The 21,790-nt window shown below is 32.2% G+C and overlaps 1 protein-coding gene and 1 long non-coding RNA gene across 2 annotated transcripts; one reads left to right on the top strand and one right to left on the bottom strand.

Annotated features, from left to right (window-relative positions):
• Positions 1 to 11,352: 11,352 nt before the first annotated feature.
• LOC145017725 (uncharacterized) lies at positions 11,353 to 12,152 on the bottom strand. The gene is made up of 2 exons (XR_013666637.1): positions 11,844 to 12,152; positions 11,353 to 11,743 (listed from the first exon to the last, which is right to left on the bottom strand). It is a non-coding gene; the product is annotated as an uncharacterized LOC145017725 (long non-coding RNA).
• Positions 12,153 to 14,289: 2,137 nt separating this feature from the next.
• On the top strand, positions 14,290 to 16,199 carry LOC145016177 (replication factor A protein 1-like). Its single transcript, XM_078974572.1, has 9 exons — positions 14,290 to 14,433; positions 14,522 to 14,789; positions 14,913 to 15,006; positions 15,096 to 15,223; positions 15,307 to 15,324; positions 15,565 to 15,623; positions 15,705 to 15,901; positions 15,992 to 16,112; positions 16,191 to 16,199. The coding sequence occupies exons 1-9, from the start codon at positions 14,290 to 14,292 to the stop codon at positions 16,197 to 16,199; spliced, it is 1,038 nt and encodes a 345-aa protein (XP_078830698.1).
• The last annotated feature ends 5,591 nt before the right edge of the window (positions 16,200 to 21,790 follow it).

Genomic DNA, 21,790 nt, shown 5'->3' with positions numbered 1-21,790 from the left:
ACGAATTTTCTAAGTTTCGTAAAAGCAGTAGAGAGCTAAAAACTTGAATTAAAGATCGAACGATTTTTAGCTAATGCAACCTAAACGAGAATTGAAGGTATCCACAATAGGAGTAAGATGGTAAAAAGACAGACGAAAACAGACGTCGGATAAAACAGTTATGAATTTTTAACGGACTTTAGCAGTCCCGGCCTACTAAAAACATAATATTAAAAATAAATCAAAACTAGACGACGGAGTCTAAATGAAAGTTGTAGAGCATAGTCTCACCTACGCGTGGATATAAAGAACATGAAAAACGGAGCCCGTATGCGAAAGTTACATAATTTAGAAGATTGAAATACGAATTACGCCCAGCGTAAATTTAGAGTACGCCCAGCATACTCAGGCGCAGTGTCGAGTCCTATCGGCTAGCAGACTCTATGCTTAGCTAGACTCGAGTCGTAAGCCAAGATGCATACAAACGCCCAGCGTAACTGAAGTACGCCCAGCGTACTTCGATATTACGCCCATCGTACTCCTACTTTCAACCCTATAAATAGAGGGCATGAGCTCCGGGTTTTGGCACACTTTTCTCAAACTCTCTCTCACTTTCACTCACTGGTGAGCTCTAGAGGCCATCCCGACACCCTTGGTTCCATACCCAAGCCCCGACGAAGGTTCTACGCTACCAAGATCCCCGAGAAGCTCAAAGATGCAGCTTTCCGCAGTTGATGTTCTGCTCGATTCTAGTTTCACTCTCTTCAAACCAAACACGTGAGTTCACACCCTTACTTTTCACGTCTTTTCATGTTTTAGGGGGTAATACAAGTGCAATACAAGAAAACGTATCGCTTTATATAGATTTAAATACAACTTCTATATTATTATTATTCGATATCAACATTTTGCTTTGCATGAAAAGTTAGTATTTCATCGAGTTATTATCACTCAATGGAACACACTTTTTGAAAAACTATAATGGGTATAGTTTGAGAGTTATTCATACCTTCTTACCTAAACATCTTGAAAAACAAAATACTTTCATCTAAAGTGAAATAAATACTTTCTTTTCGTAAATCTATTTATACTAAGTGTTGTGACATATTCAACTTCAACGTACTCTTAAGTATGCATTTCAAGTCCTGTATTATAAACCATAATCTCTTGGAGGGAGAGCGTGATACTTGTGTATAGATCTATACGGGATTGACAATCCCGCACCTAAACTGTTAGCTACATTTAAACCGGCAGGTCTGGGGTGACAAACGTCATAACACTACAATACCTGAAGAACATTGTTACAGGCAGTCTGTGTCAATAGCCTGGCTATAAGACTCACACGGAAATATAAAAATAATCTTGATTTACGAGACTCATGAATGCATTCAGTATTTACATTATTTTTTAGTATAAATTCACCTTCATCATTTAAGTACAAAAGATACTAACGCCTTCCAACTTTTGGGACTTTTTCAAACTATATGTCGAAGATATTGGATTTCTTGGAAATCACGTTTATCTGTTTTCTTATAAAAAGACATACTTTTTCAGTACAAAAACACTTATGAACTCACCAACTTTATTGTTGACACTTTTTTAAACTGCTTGTATTTCTCAGGGAATCAGTAATATAGGTAACCACCAGCTTTTGAAGAAGGAACGCTAAGGCGTCTATTATTAAAACATTTTAAATCATCATATTTGTAATATTCTTTTGGAAACATGTATTTCGCAACAATGTACATTTTTGTTATATATATGATGGTTGTGTTACTTTCTTTACGATATTCAATTGTTATGGTACTACGTGAAGTCACCCACCGCCGAATGTTTCCGCCATTCTGCTTTGGGGGTGTGACACTTGTCCTGAGGGTATTCCAGTCTGATGACTGATTAGGTCAGGGGTATTCCACTCCGATGAATGATTGGACCCAACATGCAATGTTATTTATGTTATGTTGTATGGTCGTACTTTGGGGGAACTCACTTAGCTTTGGCTTACAATTTCAGTTTATGATTTTATGTACTTCAGATGATTATGGGAAAGAGAAGGCATGATCGTGCATATCTTCCTATTTTCATGATATTGAATTTTGGGACACTCTAATATGATTTTAATTTTGAAACAATGGCTTTCCTTGTAAACAATTATGGATAATGGGTTGTTTTTGAAAATTTTAAATTTCTATGATTTTTGGGTTGTTACAAATTGGTATCAGAGCCTTGGTTTGAAAGAATTGGATGAGCATTAATGTGAATCCATATTCAAACTAAGGAACTGCAAATGTTTTAAAACAGTTTTGAAAATTGTTTTCAAAAGTAACCAAGGAAGGTGTTGGATTAGGTGTCTAAGTTCATAACTATTTCTGGGATGTACTTGTCCCGGTTGGCATGGTCCATTTTGGGTTGCATGGAATTGCAACACTTGGATAGACTAAATGAGAGAAAGGACACTTAAGGATTAGTAATATATATTATAAGTTCTAATATATTAATAATATTATTTAATTAGTATTGATCAAATAATTAATTTGGAATTCATTAAGTGATCAAAAAGAGACTAATTAAATATATGTGGTTTATTGTGAAAATAATCTATTCTTATATAGTGGGCTAATGATCCGTGGTTTGTATGGATTGGGCTAAAACCCATAAGGTGCTCCATGGATAATCCATGGAGGTTACAAACCCATGGATCATGGAATACGAAAAGCCATGACAATTAGGGTTTACATGGTATAACCCTACTTGTGCCATAACTATATAAAGACCCCTAGTCTAGCAAAATCGGTACTACTTGTACAAGAGGGCTAGCCGATTTTTGAGGTATAAGTGAACTTCTCTCAAGTATATTCCAAGAGTTGTAGTGTTGTGTGAGAAATTTGAGGCATCACACTTGAGGTGCTAGGCTCACAAGGTTCTCAAGGAATCCAAACTACAAAAGGTATGTTCTTCTTCTAGCATTTATGTTTAAAAGTTCCCCATGGTATGCTAGACAGGTTAAGAACCTTGGAAATTCAAATTTTCTTGTATCATAGTAAAACATAGATCCAATGTTTCTAGGGTTGCATGTACACCTTAGGAGTGTTAGAATGCTCAAAACCCAACAGTGGTATCAGAGCCTAGGCTTGTTTTCTTGATATTTGATGCAAACTTGCTGAAAAACTCAAAAAATTAGCTGCCTGGACTGTGGACTCACCGAGTCCATGGGGGAACTCAACGAGTCCATGCATATATTCAACCAACTTGACGATTCAGTTCATGCACTCAACGAGTTGGCTTGTTAGAGTGCAGTTTTTCGACTTTTGCTGTTGGAAATGGACTAGAAACATTACCCTAAACTTTTTTGGTCTTATAAAGCTTGTTTTAGATTGTGTAATGGTTATGCTAATCCATTTTCAATAGCTATTATCAAAATTTCAAGTTTGATATGGTTAGTTTTCTGATTCTTGAAATTGTTGATATGCATGTTCATGAACTTATGAGTTTAGAAGATCATAGGAATTATTTGTAACTTTCCTGTTAGTATTAATTCTTGATCATTATGTGTTTTAATGGAATCCATAATTTGTCCTCAAGTTATGGATTACCAAAAGTCACACTTTGAAATTCCATTAAAGAAACACATATGTTACATAAAATGAAAAGTCCCTCATTTTAATAAACCATTTAACTCGTAAGTTATGAAAGATGAAAAGTTTTGAAAGTTACAAAACTTGCCCTCATGTTTTGGAACATGTAAAGTCACTTTAAAAACTTTAGTACCAACCTCTAGAATTTTGAAAGTTAAAATTCAACCGTTATTTTATAATATTATAAGTTTAATAATAATTATATATATGTATAAGAAAAAGTCGTTTTTACCGTTAGTAGGCCTCATTCACGAAGTTGGGATATAAGGGGGGTATAAGGTTGCTACCTATAAAATGACAGCTTCATGGGTGTCCAATCTCACCCACCGCTTCCTTGATCAGTGGAGGGTCGTTAGCTGAACGGGTAAGACAAGGACTTTAAATCTTCATTAAAAGTATGATGAATATAAAGTAACCAAATGTTTTTATGAATTCCCAATCTTAGTTACTTTAGGAAAATGTGAATAAGGTGCTAACCCATGAAATTACACTTTGCACTTTGCTTAAGTTGGTTAGTGGAGCGCGTGTGGTTAACTGACACACTAGCTGGACTTAAGAAGGTAGGCAAATGGTAACTTAATGTTTATCATAGTATCGATGTAGCGCGTATGGTTAACCGACACATCGATTGAGGGGTAAACATTAAGGGTACCAAGTAATTTGCATGGTTACTTTACACCTTGTTTTCTGATCCTCGGCATCCTAGTCACAAAACCTGAAGGGTACACTTGAGATTGAAACATGCCATTGAAAAGTTCAATGAATCTCAAAGAATGTAGGAGTTTTAAAACCAATTAAAACCTAATAATTTATTTTGTTTTTCATGGTGGAAATTGGTGAATCGTCATTCACCTACCTTCAAATATTTTATAGCTTGGATTTCAACATCCCTTTTCTAAGTTATAAAATATTGTTTTGGGTCTTAACCTTAATATTTCATATTGGGTGTTATATTAAGTACTTAAATCAACTAACTTGAATATCTCCCATTGTAGATTTCTGGTTTAGACAACTATAATCCTCCCAAATCTCATGGAAATCATACTTCTCTACCTCCACCTCCTCCATTTATTCTCCTTGACCCACATGCTCGAAGACTTGAAAAATTCAAGGTCACTCAAGCCCTATAAGCAATGAAACATAAATATGGAAGACCTGTGTGCACTCATGTCTTAGGAATAAAGTCACACATTGATAGGTTGAGAATGTTGGGTGTCTTTTTCCCAAGGAAGTTGGCTATTGACTAGGTTCTTCAGTCACTTCCTGAGTCATATAGTGAGTTCACTAAGAATTACTATGTAACAGATCACGACATGACCCTAATAGATCTATCTTATTTGCTTGTTGCTGCTGAGTCAGAAATGATGTGGCGCAATGGTCAAGCAAATATGGGTGGAAGGTGTATTTCTCAAACTTCCATGGACATTGACAATGGTAACATCGGAAGAAAAGCTTTCTCTTCCCAGTGGAAAGGGATCGAAAGATCTAAGAGAAGGTGTATTTCTCAAACTTCCATAATAGATCTATCTATACGTTTTCATTGTTAAGAGAAGGGGAATTGGTTGCGAAACTGTCCTAACTACCTAAAAGATCTAAGAAAAAAAGAAAAATCAAAAAGGTTTGACTCTGCTTCAGGTATGTCCACTATCTAACTCTGTTAAGTTCCTTATTGATGATTCTTATTACAAAATGTGACTCGATTACATTTTGGTGTTTGATAGGGTCACGCAAAGGAAAGGGAACTTAAAGAAAAAGTATGCTAAATCAGATCACGAAGATGGATTTCAATTGCATGGTTCGATGATCGGATTATTGAGTTACTACTTAGGAGTTATGATAGATTGCTCTAAAACATGTAATAGCATAGTTTTCATTTAAATTTGCATTGTAAGGAAAAAGTTTTTTTTCGTATTTATAAATAAATAAAATTTTGTTTTATTCTATTATATCTCCTTGCAATGACATTTTATGAAAAAATGATGTTTGTATGGTTCTAGCAATAATGGAAATATGAATTTGATTCTTTCATTTTTGGTAGTATCTAAATTTACCAAATAAAGAATATTCTCATCAACCAAGTTTTAGTTGGACCGAAACTTGGAATCATGCAAGTTATATAGTATGATGAATGAGAATTTTCATCTTTGTAAAATTAAGACTAATTCCTTGTTTACATGTATATGTGAGTCAAGTGAAGGACAAGAGATCCAGTACACATTCTTGTGCACTGGTCAAGGTCCACCACAAAAGATCGATAAGACTATTCGTTTGGATTTTCTAAAGTTGAGTAAATATGGTTATACTTATCAGTTTAAGTATAATTCTGAAACATTGGAAAAGTTTCGATGTATTGCAGGACGAATGAGAAAAATCAAATTAGGTAGAAAGATAAAAGTTTCTGAAATCTGAAAAGATGGGAGAGTACTTTAGTATCATATTTTGTGATCATCTTAATGTTTAAGAAACCATAGAACAATTGGTTATCTAAGGACATCTTAGTGCATTCTTATGGCTAAGAAGAGGAATCATGAATTATTGAAGTGGTTAAATAAAGAAGATGAGTCATACTTCGATCTAAAAACAAATCTTAGAGTCGTACTCCAAGATTGCAACTTAAGTGACATATCTTAAAGAAAGGTTTATAACACTTGTCAAATGTAAGAGTAAAATGTGTCCTACTATTGTACTTTTGAAATTGGTAAGTTGTGATGTTTTGGATAAAACAAAGACGAACTCAGGCCAATTGTGTGAAGTGTTTGTCTTGATAAAGAATCTGTACTATCTCTTGAATATTTGGCAAGTGAGTCTTATATGTCAAGAGGACAATTAGAGTCTTAAAGATCTTGAAAAAGCTTCTAGATCTAATCAAGATGAAAAATCTATAGTTCATCACTAGCACACGACTTGAGGTTTATAACCTATCGTGTTGACATATTCCTATTTTTGTTCAGTTAAAGTTGGCTTTGAATATGAGTTCTGAGAGTTATAAATTGGTTTCATAACAACATGGAAGCAATGGCAGACCCTTGTGCTTCCAGGTGGCAAGAAGTTAAGACTGCACAAGTTTAATACATAAGAGTTTGGATTTGTCACTAACCTTGTCTTGTGATTATGGTTTTGACAAATTCACATGGATAGAAACACATACACCATAAAAATATAAGTGTCATAAGTTTTCTCTCCGATTCATGAAAATGATGGTGAGGAAACGCTTTCACTAAGTAGATTTTAAGTAGATAACAATTGTGATATTTGCATTCTCAAAGTCGTTAGTGGAGCGTGTGTGGTTAACCGGCACACTAACATGGACTTGTGAGAAATGGTAAGAAGGTAAATAAAGTATTGATTTCTAGAAGTCTAACTGATTTCTGAGTACATGTCAAAGCTAGTGGGAGCATAAGTGTTATGCTAATAATCATCATTCAAGTGGGAGCATAATAATTATAATAAGTGTTGCAAGTTAGCAATGTTAATTATAGATAACAAAAGGTTTCAAATGGGAAAAAGTTGTTTTGTTATAATTAAGGGATAGGAAATTATACTTCATTTCAATTCTAAAAGCTTAGATTGAGGTTTTAATCATCTTTAGTCAAGGATATATATATATATATATATATATATATATATATATATATATATATATATATATATATGAATTTTATGTTGGAATAGCTCAACATAAGGAAATTCTATATATGGGTCCATTATTTGCGTTCTAAAGTCCGATTATGATTACGACATCCCTTTTAATAATCTGAATTATGAGAACTTGGCAAATAGAAATAGAAATATTATAGCAAAAGACTGGTCTAGTATTATGTATTTATAAATCGTGTCCCATATGCTTCAGATATATGATCAATTGCATGTACTATAATATTCATATGTTCTAAATTTTTCCAAATGCCCAGAGCATTAAGAGGGAAAAAGTACTAGAACTAGATATGACTAATTTGATTAAGCAATTGTTGAGGACAATCTAAGATTTACCAATGATTGGTTACTCAGGGATAGTTGAAAGTATAGTGTTAATTTTGGAAGGACCATATTGACATATTCTGAAAATAGTCAACTCTTGTTCAGGAGTAATAGTCAAAAGGGGAATATAGAAATGTTCCCATAGGTGGAAGTTATTCATCAAATATGTGTAAGATTAAGAAACTTAATGCAAGAAGAATCTTCGTTTCCATGGATTTGATCTCCATTGGAATACTCTGTAATGTCTGTTAACAAGTCTTTGTGAATTTGTGCATAATCATTACAAGAGGACCAATGCATATAAGTTTAGAATCTAACAGATTTTGGTAAATGGCAAGAATTTGGAATTCTTGCATTTGTGGTAAGGATTTAGGAGTGTGAAATGAGTATCATTGGAATTATGTTCAATCGATCTATTTCACAGAGTAAAGATCATAGACAAACTTAGTGTGCATACTTGGTGTATGACATAACTAATGTTTGGAAAAACATAGTGTACATACTTGGTGTATGGCATGACTAGTGTTTAGAAAAAAAACCATAGTGTACATGCTTGGAGCATGGGAAAACTATTGTTTTAATTCAAGTAAAAAGTTGATAGTTTGAAACAGTATGCAATGAATAATGTGTAATCAATGTGTTGATAAATAAATGATATCTATTTATATTCATAAGTTCTAAGACCATATTTGATTCGATTATTCTTTTGTTTCACTTTGCATGTTTTGACTTCCAAAATAACTAGGTCATTCTTCCCGAATGAATAAGCTATTCAAACCATCCACAGTCGGTCATATGTTGGAAGTAGATATGAATCAAGACTCTCATGAAGCTAGATTGCAAATGTCCAAGGTATGGGACATAGCACAAGTTGCTGCAACATTCATGAGTGCTCATAAGTTATGAGTATTGGATTCAACCCACGCTCACTGGTATCACTTCATGGAATTTATCTCGAGTGATCGTGAGATGCTAATATCATATAAGTCTTCAAACCTAGAGATATGGCTTGTTGCCTATGAGTTAGTTATACATTGATTGTACGAAAACATATAGGTAACTCGATGTTATAAAACGTGCCTTCATGTATGATTCAAAAAGTAGTAGAACAAGCATATGAGTCGAAGTTTATCTGTTCCTTCTTGGATTAGAAGCAATATCTGGGGCCCTCAATGATTTTGTGTTGACCCATGTACTGGGCCTGGTTAGAAATAAGTTGATGTGTTCAATTAAGTTCTATGTCAAACAAATCGAAAATCAGGAAACAAACTGTTGGACAATATGTAAGACATTATTCCATGTATTTGTTCGACTGATATCTAGAATAGAGGATTATATGATCACTTATCTTAAATGGCGTATCAGCATCATCTCAGTTCCGCGAGACCTTGAAAAAGAGCTATGATTGCTGACCAGTTCCTAAGTTATTTTTGCAGATATAGTTATTAGACTTATCCAAGTGGGAGACTGTTGGATTAGGTGTCTAAGTTCATAACTATTTCTGGGATGTACTTGACCCGGTTGGCATGGTCCATTTGGGTTGCATGCCATTGCAACACTTGGATAGACTAAATGAGAGAAAGGACACTTAAGGATTATTAATATATTATAAGTTCTAATATATTAATAAAATTATTTAATTAGTATTGATAAAAGAATTAATTTGGAATTAATTAAGTGATCAAAAAGAGACTAATTAAATATATGGGTTGATTGTATAAATAATCTATTCTTATATAGTGGGATAATGATCCATGGTTTGTATGGATTGGAATAAAACCCATAAGGTGCTCCATGGATAATCCATGACAATTAGGGTTTACATGGTGTAACCCTACTTGTGCCACAACTATATAAAGACCCCTAGTCTAGCAAAATCGGTACTACTTGTACAAGATAGAGGGCTAGCCGATTTTGAGGTGTAAGTGAACTTCTCTCAAGTCTATTCCAAGAGTTTTAGTGTTGTGTGAGACATTTGAGGGATCACACTTGAGGTGCTAGGCTCACAAGGTTCTCAAGGAATCGAAACTACAAAAGCTATGTTCTTCTTCTAGCACTTATGTTTAAAAGTTCCCCATGGTATGCTAGATAGGTTAAGAACCTTGGAGACTCAATTTTGCATGTATCATAGTAAAACATAGATCCAAGGTTTCTAGGGTTGCATGTACACCTTAGGAGTGTTAGAATGCTCAAAACCCAACAGAAGGATGTGATGTGTACGATTAGCTGGAGCAAGAAAGTATACCCCAAATTACCACACTCTTATTTGATATGATGTTTATGATAGAGCAGCATGCTTTTGATAAGCTAGGGATCTTCAGGAACTGAATGATATAATTACCTAATATATGATGCCTGATAGCCCAGGGATACTTCTTGTATGAAATTGACATCATTATTATAGTTTCTTAGTGAATGCATCATAGTTGTACATAACTAAGAGTTTATAGCCTGGGAATGTTTGGTTTATAGTTATTTTAGGTTCCTTATCTGGTTATGGGCTTAGGGTACAATCAAGTATTTGACTATTTATAGGATCCGGTGTTATGTATGATTTGCGTTCACGAGTGTTGCAGGGTTGTTCGAAGTTTCATGGATGAGTATATGTGTGAGCAGTCAGCCAGTTGAGGAATGTTTAGCCATTCTCGAGAGAGTGAGGATTGGATGTATGTGTATCCTATATGTTGTATTGTTAGGGCTGTTTGTGATGATCCTATGAGAGAAATATGTGTAGGTGTGGAAGGTAGTATGGGCTCGTACTCCTAGAAGCACTGGACCCGTACACATAGCAAGAAAGTCACAACCCCAAGGGTTTTAGCTATTTAGAATAGTTTTTAAATGCAACATGTTTGATATATTGTGGTTTATTTTCAGTATGGTGCTCACGAGGGAATCGGGTTCAGGAGCCAGAGTGGGTGGCCAGGATTGACCGGGGATCAAATCCATGAGATGATTGTTGCTAAGGTGGTTATTGATGTTCGGGGATCGATTTCGAAGTTGTTTCGGTCTATCAAGACCACCATGATTGATATTTTTGATGATCGTTATGTTGCAATTTATGAGGTTGTTGTTGCTGCAGCTACCGCGACTGTTGCTATCATGGGGTTTCATGGGTAGAGAGTTTTCCAATACCAGAACTTCGACAATACAGAGCCCCCAGTGTTCGATGGATTTCAGGACCCAATTTTAGCGATGAGGTGGTTATCTGATGACCAGAAGGTCAAGTGCGCCCTGAACCTTCTCCGGTCAGGGGCAAAGGATTGGTGGAGATTGGTGACCGGCTCGTACACATGATTTATGTAGACAAGATTTGTTTTCACGTTTTTTATTAAATAGTTGTTATCGTGTATTTAATAAAATGTGATTAAAAATATGTAATAACATGTAATTAAATGTATCTAATCACATATGATTAAAATGAAGAAAATTCATTTTTACTTATTTCCGAGTTGAATCACTTGCCATTTTTTATTTATATTTTATCCATAATAACACACAATATCTTTCATATTAGCTAATTAGCCTTAGGGATATTTTCTTAAAATACAATTTATGTTTACAAAATTTGAATATCATTACCTGCTAATTTATGCGAACACTTATTATGAATAATTAAAGCAATAAATTTTAAAAATAATATTAGATACTATTACGCATTAGTTATATAATTAAAGGAATAAATTTAAAAAAAAAAATATCAGATCTTATCACGTATTGGTTATGAGCAATAAAATAGAGATGCATATGTATATCTTTAAAGTAAATAAATAAGCCCACATTACTATTTTAATGAAATAAGTCAGATTATAACCTGAAGCCTAGATTAGGCCCAAATAATAGATAAAACTAATTTTAACCTAATTCTTTCTAATGAAATGCAGTCAACTCCACAGTTTCAGCCGACCCTAGCCTCCTTCTCCATCTCCGGCCACCGCTTCTTTCACCGACGACATCCATCTCCAATTCCGACCACAACTTCTTTCGTCGAAGACATTGAATCTGTCAATTCCACTGCTTAATTGCATTCCTGTCTCGCCATTCCCGTATTGCAGTCACCTCATCCAGCTCAAGTTCCTTGGAGGCAGGCGATAAGCAACTCTCCGACGAAGCTTCCTTCTCTGGCGACTATTAAAATCCAATCAATGATGTTGCTTCAATACATGTACCCGTGCATAAGAATATCAGAAATTTAGTACCGAGAGTTGTTGTTTCCCATCACCAGTAAGAAAATCAGAAAACTAAAGAAATTACCTCCTGATGAGTTAATAAACATCATTGAAATTTCTTAGGTTAGATATGGTGCAGCTTTGCCATAACAATGTGAGCAAAGTCATAAATTCACCGATACATTCAGCATTTCCGACTGCGATCCGGTGGCTCCTTTGATAGTATGAGGATTCCAACGTGATTTTTGATGATTCAGGCAGTTCCGACGGTATTCCGGTGGCTCCGACAGTTTGTCTGGTGGTCAGTGGTGGCCCAACTACATTATCAGATATATTTTTAGAGTGGAGGTGGTGGTGCGGGTAAGGGGAGTGGGGATGGGGTAAGGGAAGGGTTTGGTGGGATTGGTCTTTTTTATTGTCCTGTCCTAATTAGGAGGATAACTATCTTTAATTCATGTTCACATATTGATAACTTTTTATTTTTTTTTTATATAAGAAAGCAATTAACTTGTTTTAACTGTGTAATATCCCAAAAAATTATGACAAAAAATTTCATAGTTAATTTAATACTAAAACCATAACTGTCAAACCATTAATTTAATACTCCGGCATCGGGCCTCGCCAGGCATCAGGCCCCGCCTGACATCGAGCCCCGCTCGGTATACAGATCTGTCTCTCTTAGGCCCTGCCCGCTAAACACATAAAATCATATAACATGCAACTTCATTATTAGCAGAGTGTGTTTCTTAGGATAGGGATACAGTATAATATGTTTCTTTATGTGTTAGTATGTTATATAATTGTATGCGTTTAGCGGGCGGGGCCCGGAGACAGGCGGGGCCTAAGAGAGACAGATCTATATACCGAGCGGGGCTCGATGCTAGACGGGGCTTGATATCGGGCGGGGCCCGATACCGGAGTATTAAATTAATGGTTTGACAATTATGGTTTTAGTATTAAATTAAAAACGAAATTTTTTGGGATGTTACACAGTTAAAACAAGTTAATTGTTTTCTTATGTACAAAAAATAAGAAGTTGTCAATATGTGAACACGGATAAGCAGTAGTTACCCTCCTAAATCATTTTCTCTTTGAGTTAGCGGTTAAAACATGTATTATTCGGCAATATTGATGTAATTTAAATAGTTAAAACAAGTTAATTGGTTTATTATGTACAAAAAAGAAGAAGTTGCTAATATGTGAATACGGATAAAATGTAGTTACTTCCTAAGTCATTTTCCCTTTTTTTTTTTAATATATTTTTAAATTTAAAAGTAGTGGCTTATATTTGTTCTCAGATTTGTTCTCCTTTGAACATGCTCATATATCCTAATTCTAATAAATAAGTAGAACTCGGCCACGTGGCATTCTTCCAGCCCCCCAAAATAGAGTTTTCCCGCTCATTTTTTCTTCTATATTTACGTAAATGCCATTGAATCCGAAAATTGAATAAAAGGTCAAACTGATGCAATATATCAGGAAATTTTAGCTGTCAACTGCATTCAAAATATTCATGCATTAATTTTAAATGAATAAAGATTATGGAAATAATTTGAAAAAATATGTTAATGAATAATCAGATTCGAAAATCACGATTAAATTTGAAAGTTTGTTTATTTTGATTGCAAATTCAATATATTGCGATCATTAAATCCCTAAAAATCTGCAGTATTTTTCAGCAAACGTAAATATCATTTATACGGTTATTTTGTTTTTACCATTCTGCTCCATAACAATTCTGCTCCATAGAAACCACAGCAAACGTATTCTTCTTTATTCTTTGTTATTCTGCAACGCTTCAAGAATTAAATATCAGGTTAGTGTATTCAAAAATCAGAATTACCAATATTTCTATTTCCTCCATGTTCTTATTTATCTGTATCTATCACGTTCTCATTGTATGATTTCTATTCTTCTTCTTTTTTGTAATTCTTCTTAATCGTCTACTTCTTCTACCTTTTCAGTTTAAAAGACGAAAAACTAATGAACATTACAAGTTCATTTTCTTTAAAAAAAATTAAAAATAGTCTTTTTCAGATGTGCACAGTAACTTTTTTTTATGGTATGAAATTTTAAAATTTGTTTGTTTTTATCTAAATACAATCTCAAAAAAATTTAGAATTTTAAAATTTATGAGTACATTAAGTCAGTTGTTATTGTCATGTGTTGATTTTTAATTTTTCTGTTTTACTCATTGTTATGTTATCTGTTAGTGTTAGTATGTTGCAAGGGCATTTTCGGTATAATTGTCGTTTTCATGTTTATTATATATTTGTGTTCCATCTTATTATATAAACTTTTATTCAATCTAAAACATTATTTCATATGAATTATTTGTTTTTGTTTGTATTCCATTTTATTATAAAATGAATTATTCAATTTAAAAATTTATGAGTACATTAAGTCAGTTGTTATTGTCATGTGTTGATTTATAATTTTTCTGTTTTACTTATTGGTTAGGATGTTTTGTACATTTTAAAAGGTTGCTAATTTTCCTTACAATTCTATAATGATTAAATTTATTGCAGAAAATGGAAATAGGAAATAAGGTTTACCTAAATAACATTGACCAGATAGATGAAAAATCGCATATCAAGGTTCGGGTGCTTAAAATTTGGAACTTTGTCAGAAATAATAAAGTTTGTTCCATTGAAATGATCATCATGGATGAGGAGGTTTGTTGTATTTGATATATTTTTTATTCATCATTCAATATTAGACATGTTTCATGAACATAATAATTTTTAATTTTTTTTTAAACAGGGTACACAATACCAAGCTCGTGTCTTCAATCAGAATTTCTCCAGATTTCGTCATCTTTTAAAGGAAGATGAAAGTTATATAGTTATAAAACCCAATATGGCTGCTGTTACTAATGGTTTTAGTTATACAGGTCATAAACAGACCTTAACTTTGGATTGGAAAAGCATCCTAAAAAAATGTGATGATTTCTCGGGTCCGGTCAATGGATTTATGTTTGTTGACTTTAATTCTATCATAGAACAAACATGCCCAAAAGACACATTCTTTGGTTAGTCATAAAATATTAATAAAATCATTTTTTATCATTTGTTTTTTTGGTTATACATTTTATTATTTAAATATTACGAATTTAATCCTAAACTTTTATTTTTTTGTGGTATCTGTTGTGTAGATGTTATTGGACATATCGTGTCATTTAGGCCTCTTGAAACTTCAAATCCAGTACCATCCAAGCATTATATAAAAGTCACTCTTAGCAACCTAGAGTGAGATTATATTGTATTATTTATTTATTATTTATTATCTTTAATTAATCACAAATTAATATTAATATACTATTTTATGGTTTATTTAGTTCTGTACATCTGAAGGTTACTATTTTTGGAAGTCAAGCATATCAAATTTCAGAATACCTAAAAAATAACCCGACTGTTAATTTTGTTGTTATCGTGATGCAGTTTTTGAAGCTAAACATTTGGAATGGTTTGTATTCACTCTTTATATATAGATGTTTATAATTACTGTTTTTATATAAATTTTAATAATTGGATATACATTTTTTACAGGTCTTGGTGAAGCTAAAGGTCATTTTGAAGTAACGAAAATTGTTCATAAATTCTGACATTTATGAAATAAATGAGTTTAAAAATAAGTTAGTTTCCAATTGTTTTTTATTTTTTTATAATGTATTTTAACTTAAAAAAAACACAAAACCTAATATTCATGAATCTAAATTAAACATTACAGGTTGAAATGTCATGACAATTTCGGTATAACTGAAAAAAGCATAACTACACTTCAAAGCTACTCTTCTTCATATACAGATGACTTTAAGGGCAATTTTCCATTAAAAACAATCTGTGAGATCACCGAACCAATTAAGGTATATTGCATTATTTTATATGTTTTACATTTTATTTTTGCATAATTTATTTTAATAATTTTTACATTTGATATGATACAGGAAATGAAGTTTTTATTAGTTGCTTCCATTGTTAATATAAGGCAGAATCTACCATGGTATTATGAAGCATGCAAAAAATGTGGAAAAAAAATTATCCCTGTTCCCAAAACCAATCATTCGTATACCAACCCTGAGGGAATTTCAGAAACTATGGTTGTCGAGTGTACAAATGCACAATGCAAAAAATCTGAATTTCAGTCAGTTATAAAGTATAGACATATTTATTTCTATTAATTTTGTCAATCTTAAAACAACACTAACAATGACATAATTATTTTTTGTTTTAGGTATATAATTCCAATTAACGTACAAGATTGTACTGGAACCATTGGATTGACTCTTTTTGATACGGAAGCAAGGAGGTTGTTAAATATAAGTGCCTACGAGTTGAAAAAGATACATGATGCGGTATATTATTCATACCTTTAAAATCAGAAAACATTTACTTAATTTTTTTAATTTATTAAAATATATCTTACAGGCCAGAGACAGTGATGCCCTATTTCCAATGCAACTTAACGTGTTGAAAAACCGCAAGTTTGGTTTTGTTGTAGATATTACAGAATACAATGTCAACAACTATAATAACATCTACACAGTTCTCAGAGTTACAGAAGATATGTCCATTGTTTGTGAATTGGAAAGTAAAATAGAACTTATGGTATGTAATTTTTTATTGTTGAAAATTTACAATTCTTTAATGTTAAAGTACATAACGATTAACATATTTCCATTTTATTTTTTAGAGTATTCAATCTGTCTCCTTAAATCAAGTTGCTTTGGAATCCGATGATGTTGTACAGCCTGTTCAAAAGGTTTTTCATTTTATTTTATAAACTTTTAATTATATTAGTTATTTTTTTTAGGAATCAAACATTTTTTTTTAAAATTAGGATGTGATCTCACAAACAGACGAAAGTTTTACACCCTCAACAATTGATAAGTCAACCGCAACAAGTCCTTGCAAAATATCAGGTGATTTGAAGCGCAACCTCCAAGAAATTTATGATGTTGATTCTGGATATGATTTAAGTTCAACTAAGGCTAAAAGAAAGTCAACCGCAGAGGAAACTCCACTCTTGATTCCAAAAATTGAAAAGTGAGTTTCTATCGGTTATAAGACACATTTAATATATTTTGATCATTTGTTTTGGTTATAAAGATATTTTAATTGCTTGGTATGATTTTTATTTTGGGGTATTTAGGATGTCAAATATTATTGGTTTTGAATATTTTTGGATACTTTTATTGTTTTAAATTGGACAAGTTAGTTGATTTTGGTTATAACTCAAATAAAATATATTGCCCCTAACTTGATAAGTATTTCATATATCGCAATTAACAATTAAGACAAATCAATCAATCAATCAATTTGTATAATAAAAATGCGAAATTCTTAGCTTTCTTCCCCAATTCGCATTCTACTGTAAAATTCGCATTCTTCATTCACCCTTTTTCTTCGCATGTTCCAGTCATTTTTTTTTTTTTTAGTTCATTCGCATTTGAGTTGTTTGTCTCACCAAATGCGAAATGAATATTAACCATAATCACCTTCGCATCTTTAACCCCAATCCATACAACCTCATATGCGAAACCCAATTTTGATTTGTATTACCAAATGCGAACATTTTTGCTTTTACACGTGAACTGCATTTGACTCCAATATTGAACAAATCACATTTCACAGTCCTTCTTGACTTCGCATTTTTCTTCACGAATCGTCCCTCAATCAATAACCCAATTAACCCAATTGCGAATCCAAAATCAAAACTTATCTGTTTTCATATGCGAACCCAACTGATTGGCTTTTCAAAATCAAATTCGCAACTCCAAATCGTTCGATTATTCGCCCCAATTCCAAAATCAAATAACAGATCCTTCGTATGATTCATTTAATAACCAAGGCTTCATTCCAGAAAACATCGAATTTAACAGTTATTCGTTCCCACAATCTTTAACCTCCGTTTAAAATCGATCCCTGTATACAAACCCAATAACCAATCGAACACATACCATTCGAAAACAATAATCATTACACCCTTCAATAGATTTGACATCGCATTTCAAAACAATCGATCTTACTTCATCTGCTTGATATATCGCAATTAACAATTAAGACAAATCAATCAATCAATCAATTTGTATAATATAAATATTGCTATATATGTAAAGACCATATTGCCCTTAACTTGATAAGTATTTGATATATCGCAGTTAACAATTAAGACAGATAAATAAATCAATCAATTTGTATTACCAAATGCGAACATTTTTGCTTTTACACGTGAACTGCATTTGACTCCAATATTGAACAAATCACATTTTACAGTCCTTCTTGACTTCGCATTTTTCTTCATGAATCGTCCCTCAATCAATAACCCAATTGCGAATCCAAAATCAAAACTTATCTGTTTTCATATGCGAACCCAACTGATTGGCTTTTCAAAATCAAATTCGCAACTCCAAATCGTTCGATTATTCGCCCCAATTCCAAAATCAAATAACAGATCCTTCGTATGATTCATTTAATAACCAAGGCTTCGTTCCAGAAAACATCGAATTTAACAGTTATTCGTTCCCACAATCTTTAACCTCCGTTTAAAATCGATCCCTGTATACAAACCCAATAACCAATCGAACACATACCATTCGAAAACAATAATCATTACACCCTTCAACAGATTTGACATCGCATTTCAAAACAATCGATCTTACTTTATCTGCTTGATATATCGCAATTAACAATTAAGACAAATCAATCAATCAATCAATTTGTATAATATAAATATTGCTATATATGTAAAGACCATATTGCCCCTAACTTGATAAGTATTTGATATATCGCAGTTAACAATTAAGACAGATAAATAAATCAATCAATTTGTATAATAAAAATTCTACTATATATGTATTCTGAATAATAAAATCTGCTATTTATGTATTCTGAATAATAAATCTGCTATATCAATCAATCTATGCCGTTAATTTGAAAACAAATAACTGAATGTATATTGCTATTTCTACTTTTTTTTTATGTATTCTGAATAAAAAAATTTTCTACTATAGTGTATGATATACTTTTTTATTTTTTATAACTGTCATCTTACTCTTTTCCATTTCTTTTACTTCAAAAAGACCATATTGCCCTTAACTTGATAAGTATTTGATATATCGCAGTTAAGAATTAAGACAAATAAATAAATCAATCAATTTGTATAATAAAATTCTGCTATTTATGTATTCTGAATAATAAAATCTGCTATTTATGTATTCTGAATAATAAAATCTGACCTATAATAATCAATCAATCTGTTTGGTTTTTTATGTATTCTGCTATTTATGTATTCTGAATAACAAAAAATTCAATGTGTATTGCTATTTCTACTTTTTTTTTTTATGTATTTTGAATAATAAAACTTCTACTATAGTCTATGATATAGTTTTTTATTTTTTATAACTGTGATGTTACCATTTTCCACTTCGTTTACTCCAAAACGACCATATTGCCCCTAACTTGAAAATGTTTTGATTTGTATTACCAAATGCGAACATTTTTGCTTTTACACGTGAACTGCATTTGACTCCAATATTGAACAAATCACATTTTACAGTCCTTCTTGACTTCGCATTTTTCTTCATGAATCGTCCCTCAATCAATAACCTAATTAACCCAATTGCGAATCCAAAATCAAAACTTATCTGTTTTCATATGCGAACCCAACTGATTGGCTTTTCAAAATCAAATTCGCAACTCCAAATCGTTCGATTATTCGCCCCAATTCCAAAATCAAATAACAGATCCTTCGTATGATTCATTTAATAACCAAGGCTTCGTTCCAGAAAACATCGAATTTAACAGTTATTCGTTCCCACAATCTTTAACCTCCGTTTAAAATCGATCCCTGTATACAAACCCAATAACCGATCGAACACATACCATTCGAAAACAATAATCATTACACCCTTCAACAGATTTGACATTGCATTTCAAAACAATCGATCTTACTTCATCTGCTTGATATATCGCAATTAACAATTAAGACAAATCAATCAATCAATCAATTTGTATAATATAAATATTGCTATATATGTAAAGACCATATTGCCCCTAACTTGATAAGTATTTGATATATCGCAGTTAACAATTAAGATAGATAAATAAATCAATCAATTTGTATTACCAAATGCGAACATTTTTGCTTTTACACGTGAACTGCATTTGACTCCAATATTGAACAAATCACATTTCACAGTCCTTCTTGACTTTGCATTTTTCTTCACGAATCGTCCCTCAATCAATAACCCAATTAACCCAATTGCGAATCCAAAATCAAAACTTATCTGTTTTCATATGCGAACCCAACTGATTGGCTTTTCAAAATCAAATTCGCAACTTCAAATCGTTCGATTATTCGCCCCAATTCCAAAATCAAATAACAGATCCTTCATATGATTCTGGATATGATTTAAGTTCAACTAAGGCTAAAAGAATGTCAACCGCAGAGGAAACTCCACTCTTGATTCCAAAAATTGAAAAGTGAGTTTCTATCGGTTATAAGACACATTTAATATATTTTGATCATTTGTTTTGGTTATAAAGATATTTTAATTGCTTGGTATGATTTTTATTTTGGGGTATTTAGGATGTCAAATATTATTGGTTTTGAATATTTTTGGATACTTTTATTGTTTTAAATTGGACAAGTTAGTTGATTTTGGTTATAACTCAAATAAAATATATTGCCCCTAACTTGATAAGTATTTCATATATCGCAATTAACAATTAAGACAAATCAATCAATCAATCAATTTGTATAATAAAAATGCGAAATTCTTAGCTTTCTTCCCCAATTCGCATTCTACTGTAAAATTCGCATTCTTCATTCACCCTTTTTCTTCGCATGTTCCAGTCATTTTTTTTTTTTTTAGTTCATTCGCATTTGAGTTGTTTGTCTCACCAAATGCGAAATGAATATTAACCATAATCACCTTCGCATCTTTAACCCCAATCCATACAACCTCATATGCGAAACCCAATTTTGATTTGTATTACCAAATGCGAACATTTTTGCTTTTACACGTGAACTGCATTTGACTCCAATATTGAACAAATCACATTTCACAGTCCTTCTTGACTTCGCATTTTTCTTCACGAATCGTCCCTCAATCAATAACCCAATTAACCCAATTGCGAATCCAAAATCAAAACTTATCTGTTTTCATATGCGAACCCAACTGATTGGCTTTTCAAAATCAAATTCGCAACTCCAAATCGTTCGATTATTCGCCCCAATTCCAAAATCAAATAACAGATCCTTCGTATGATTCATTTAATAACCAAGGCTTCATTCCAGAAAACATCGAATTTAACAGTTATTCGTTCCCACAATCTTTAACCTCCGTTTAAAATCGATCCCTGTATACAAACCCAATAACCAATCGAACACATATCATTCGAAAACAATAATCATTACACCCTTCAACAGATTTGACATCGCATTTCAAAAGAATCGATCTTACTTCATCTGCTTGATATATCGCAATTAACAATTAAGACAAATCAATCAATCAATCAATTTGTATAATATAAATATTGCTATATATGTAAAGACCATATTGCCCCTAACTTGATAAGTATTTGATATATCGCAGTTAACAATTAAGACAGATAAATAAATCAATCAATTTGTATAATAAAAATTCTACTATATATGTATTCTGAATAATAAAATCTGCTATTTATGTATTCTGAATAATAAATCTGCTATATCAATCAATCTATGCCGTTAATTTGAAAACAAATAACTGAATGTATATTGCTATTTCTACTTTTTTTTTTTTATGTATTCTGAATAAAAAAATTTCTACTATAGTGTATGATATACTTTTTTATTTTTTATAACTGTCATCTTACTCTTTTCAATTTCTTTTACTTCAAAAAGACCATATTGCCCTTAACTTGATAAGTATTTGATATATCGCAGTTAAGAATTAAGACAAATAAATAAATCAATCAATTTGTATAATAGAATTCTGCTATTTATGTATTCTGAATAATAAAATCTGCTATTTATGTATTCTGAATA

This window comes from Lactuca saligna, chromosome 9 (assembly GCF_052625555.1).
Source record: "Lactuca saligna cultivar CGN05327 chromosome 9, ASM5262555v1, whole genome shotgun sequence".
Classification (NCBI taxonomy): domain Eukaryota; kingdom Viridiplantae; phylum Streptophyta; class Magnoliopsida; order Asterales; family Asteraceae; genus Lactuca; species Lactuca saligna.
This window is presented reverse-complemented; position numbering and strand designations above follow the sequence as displayed.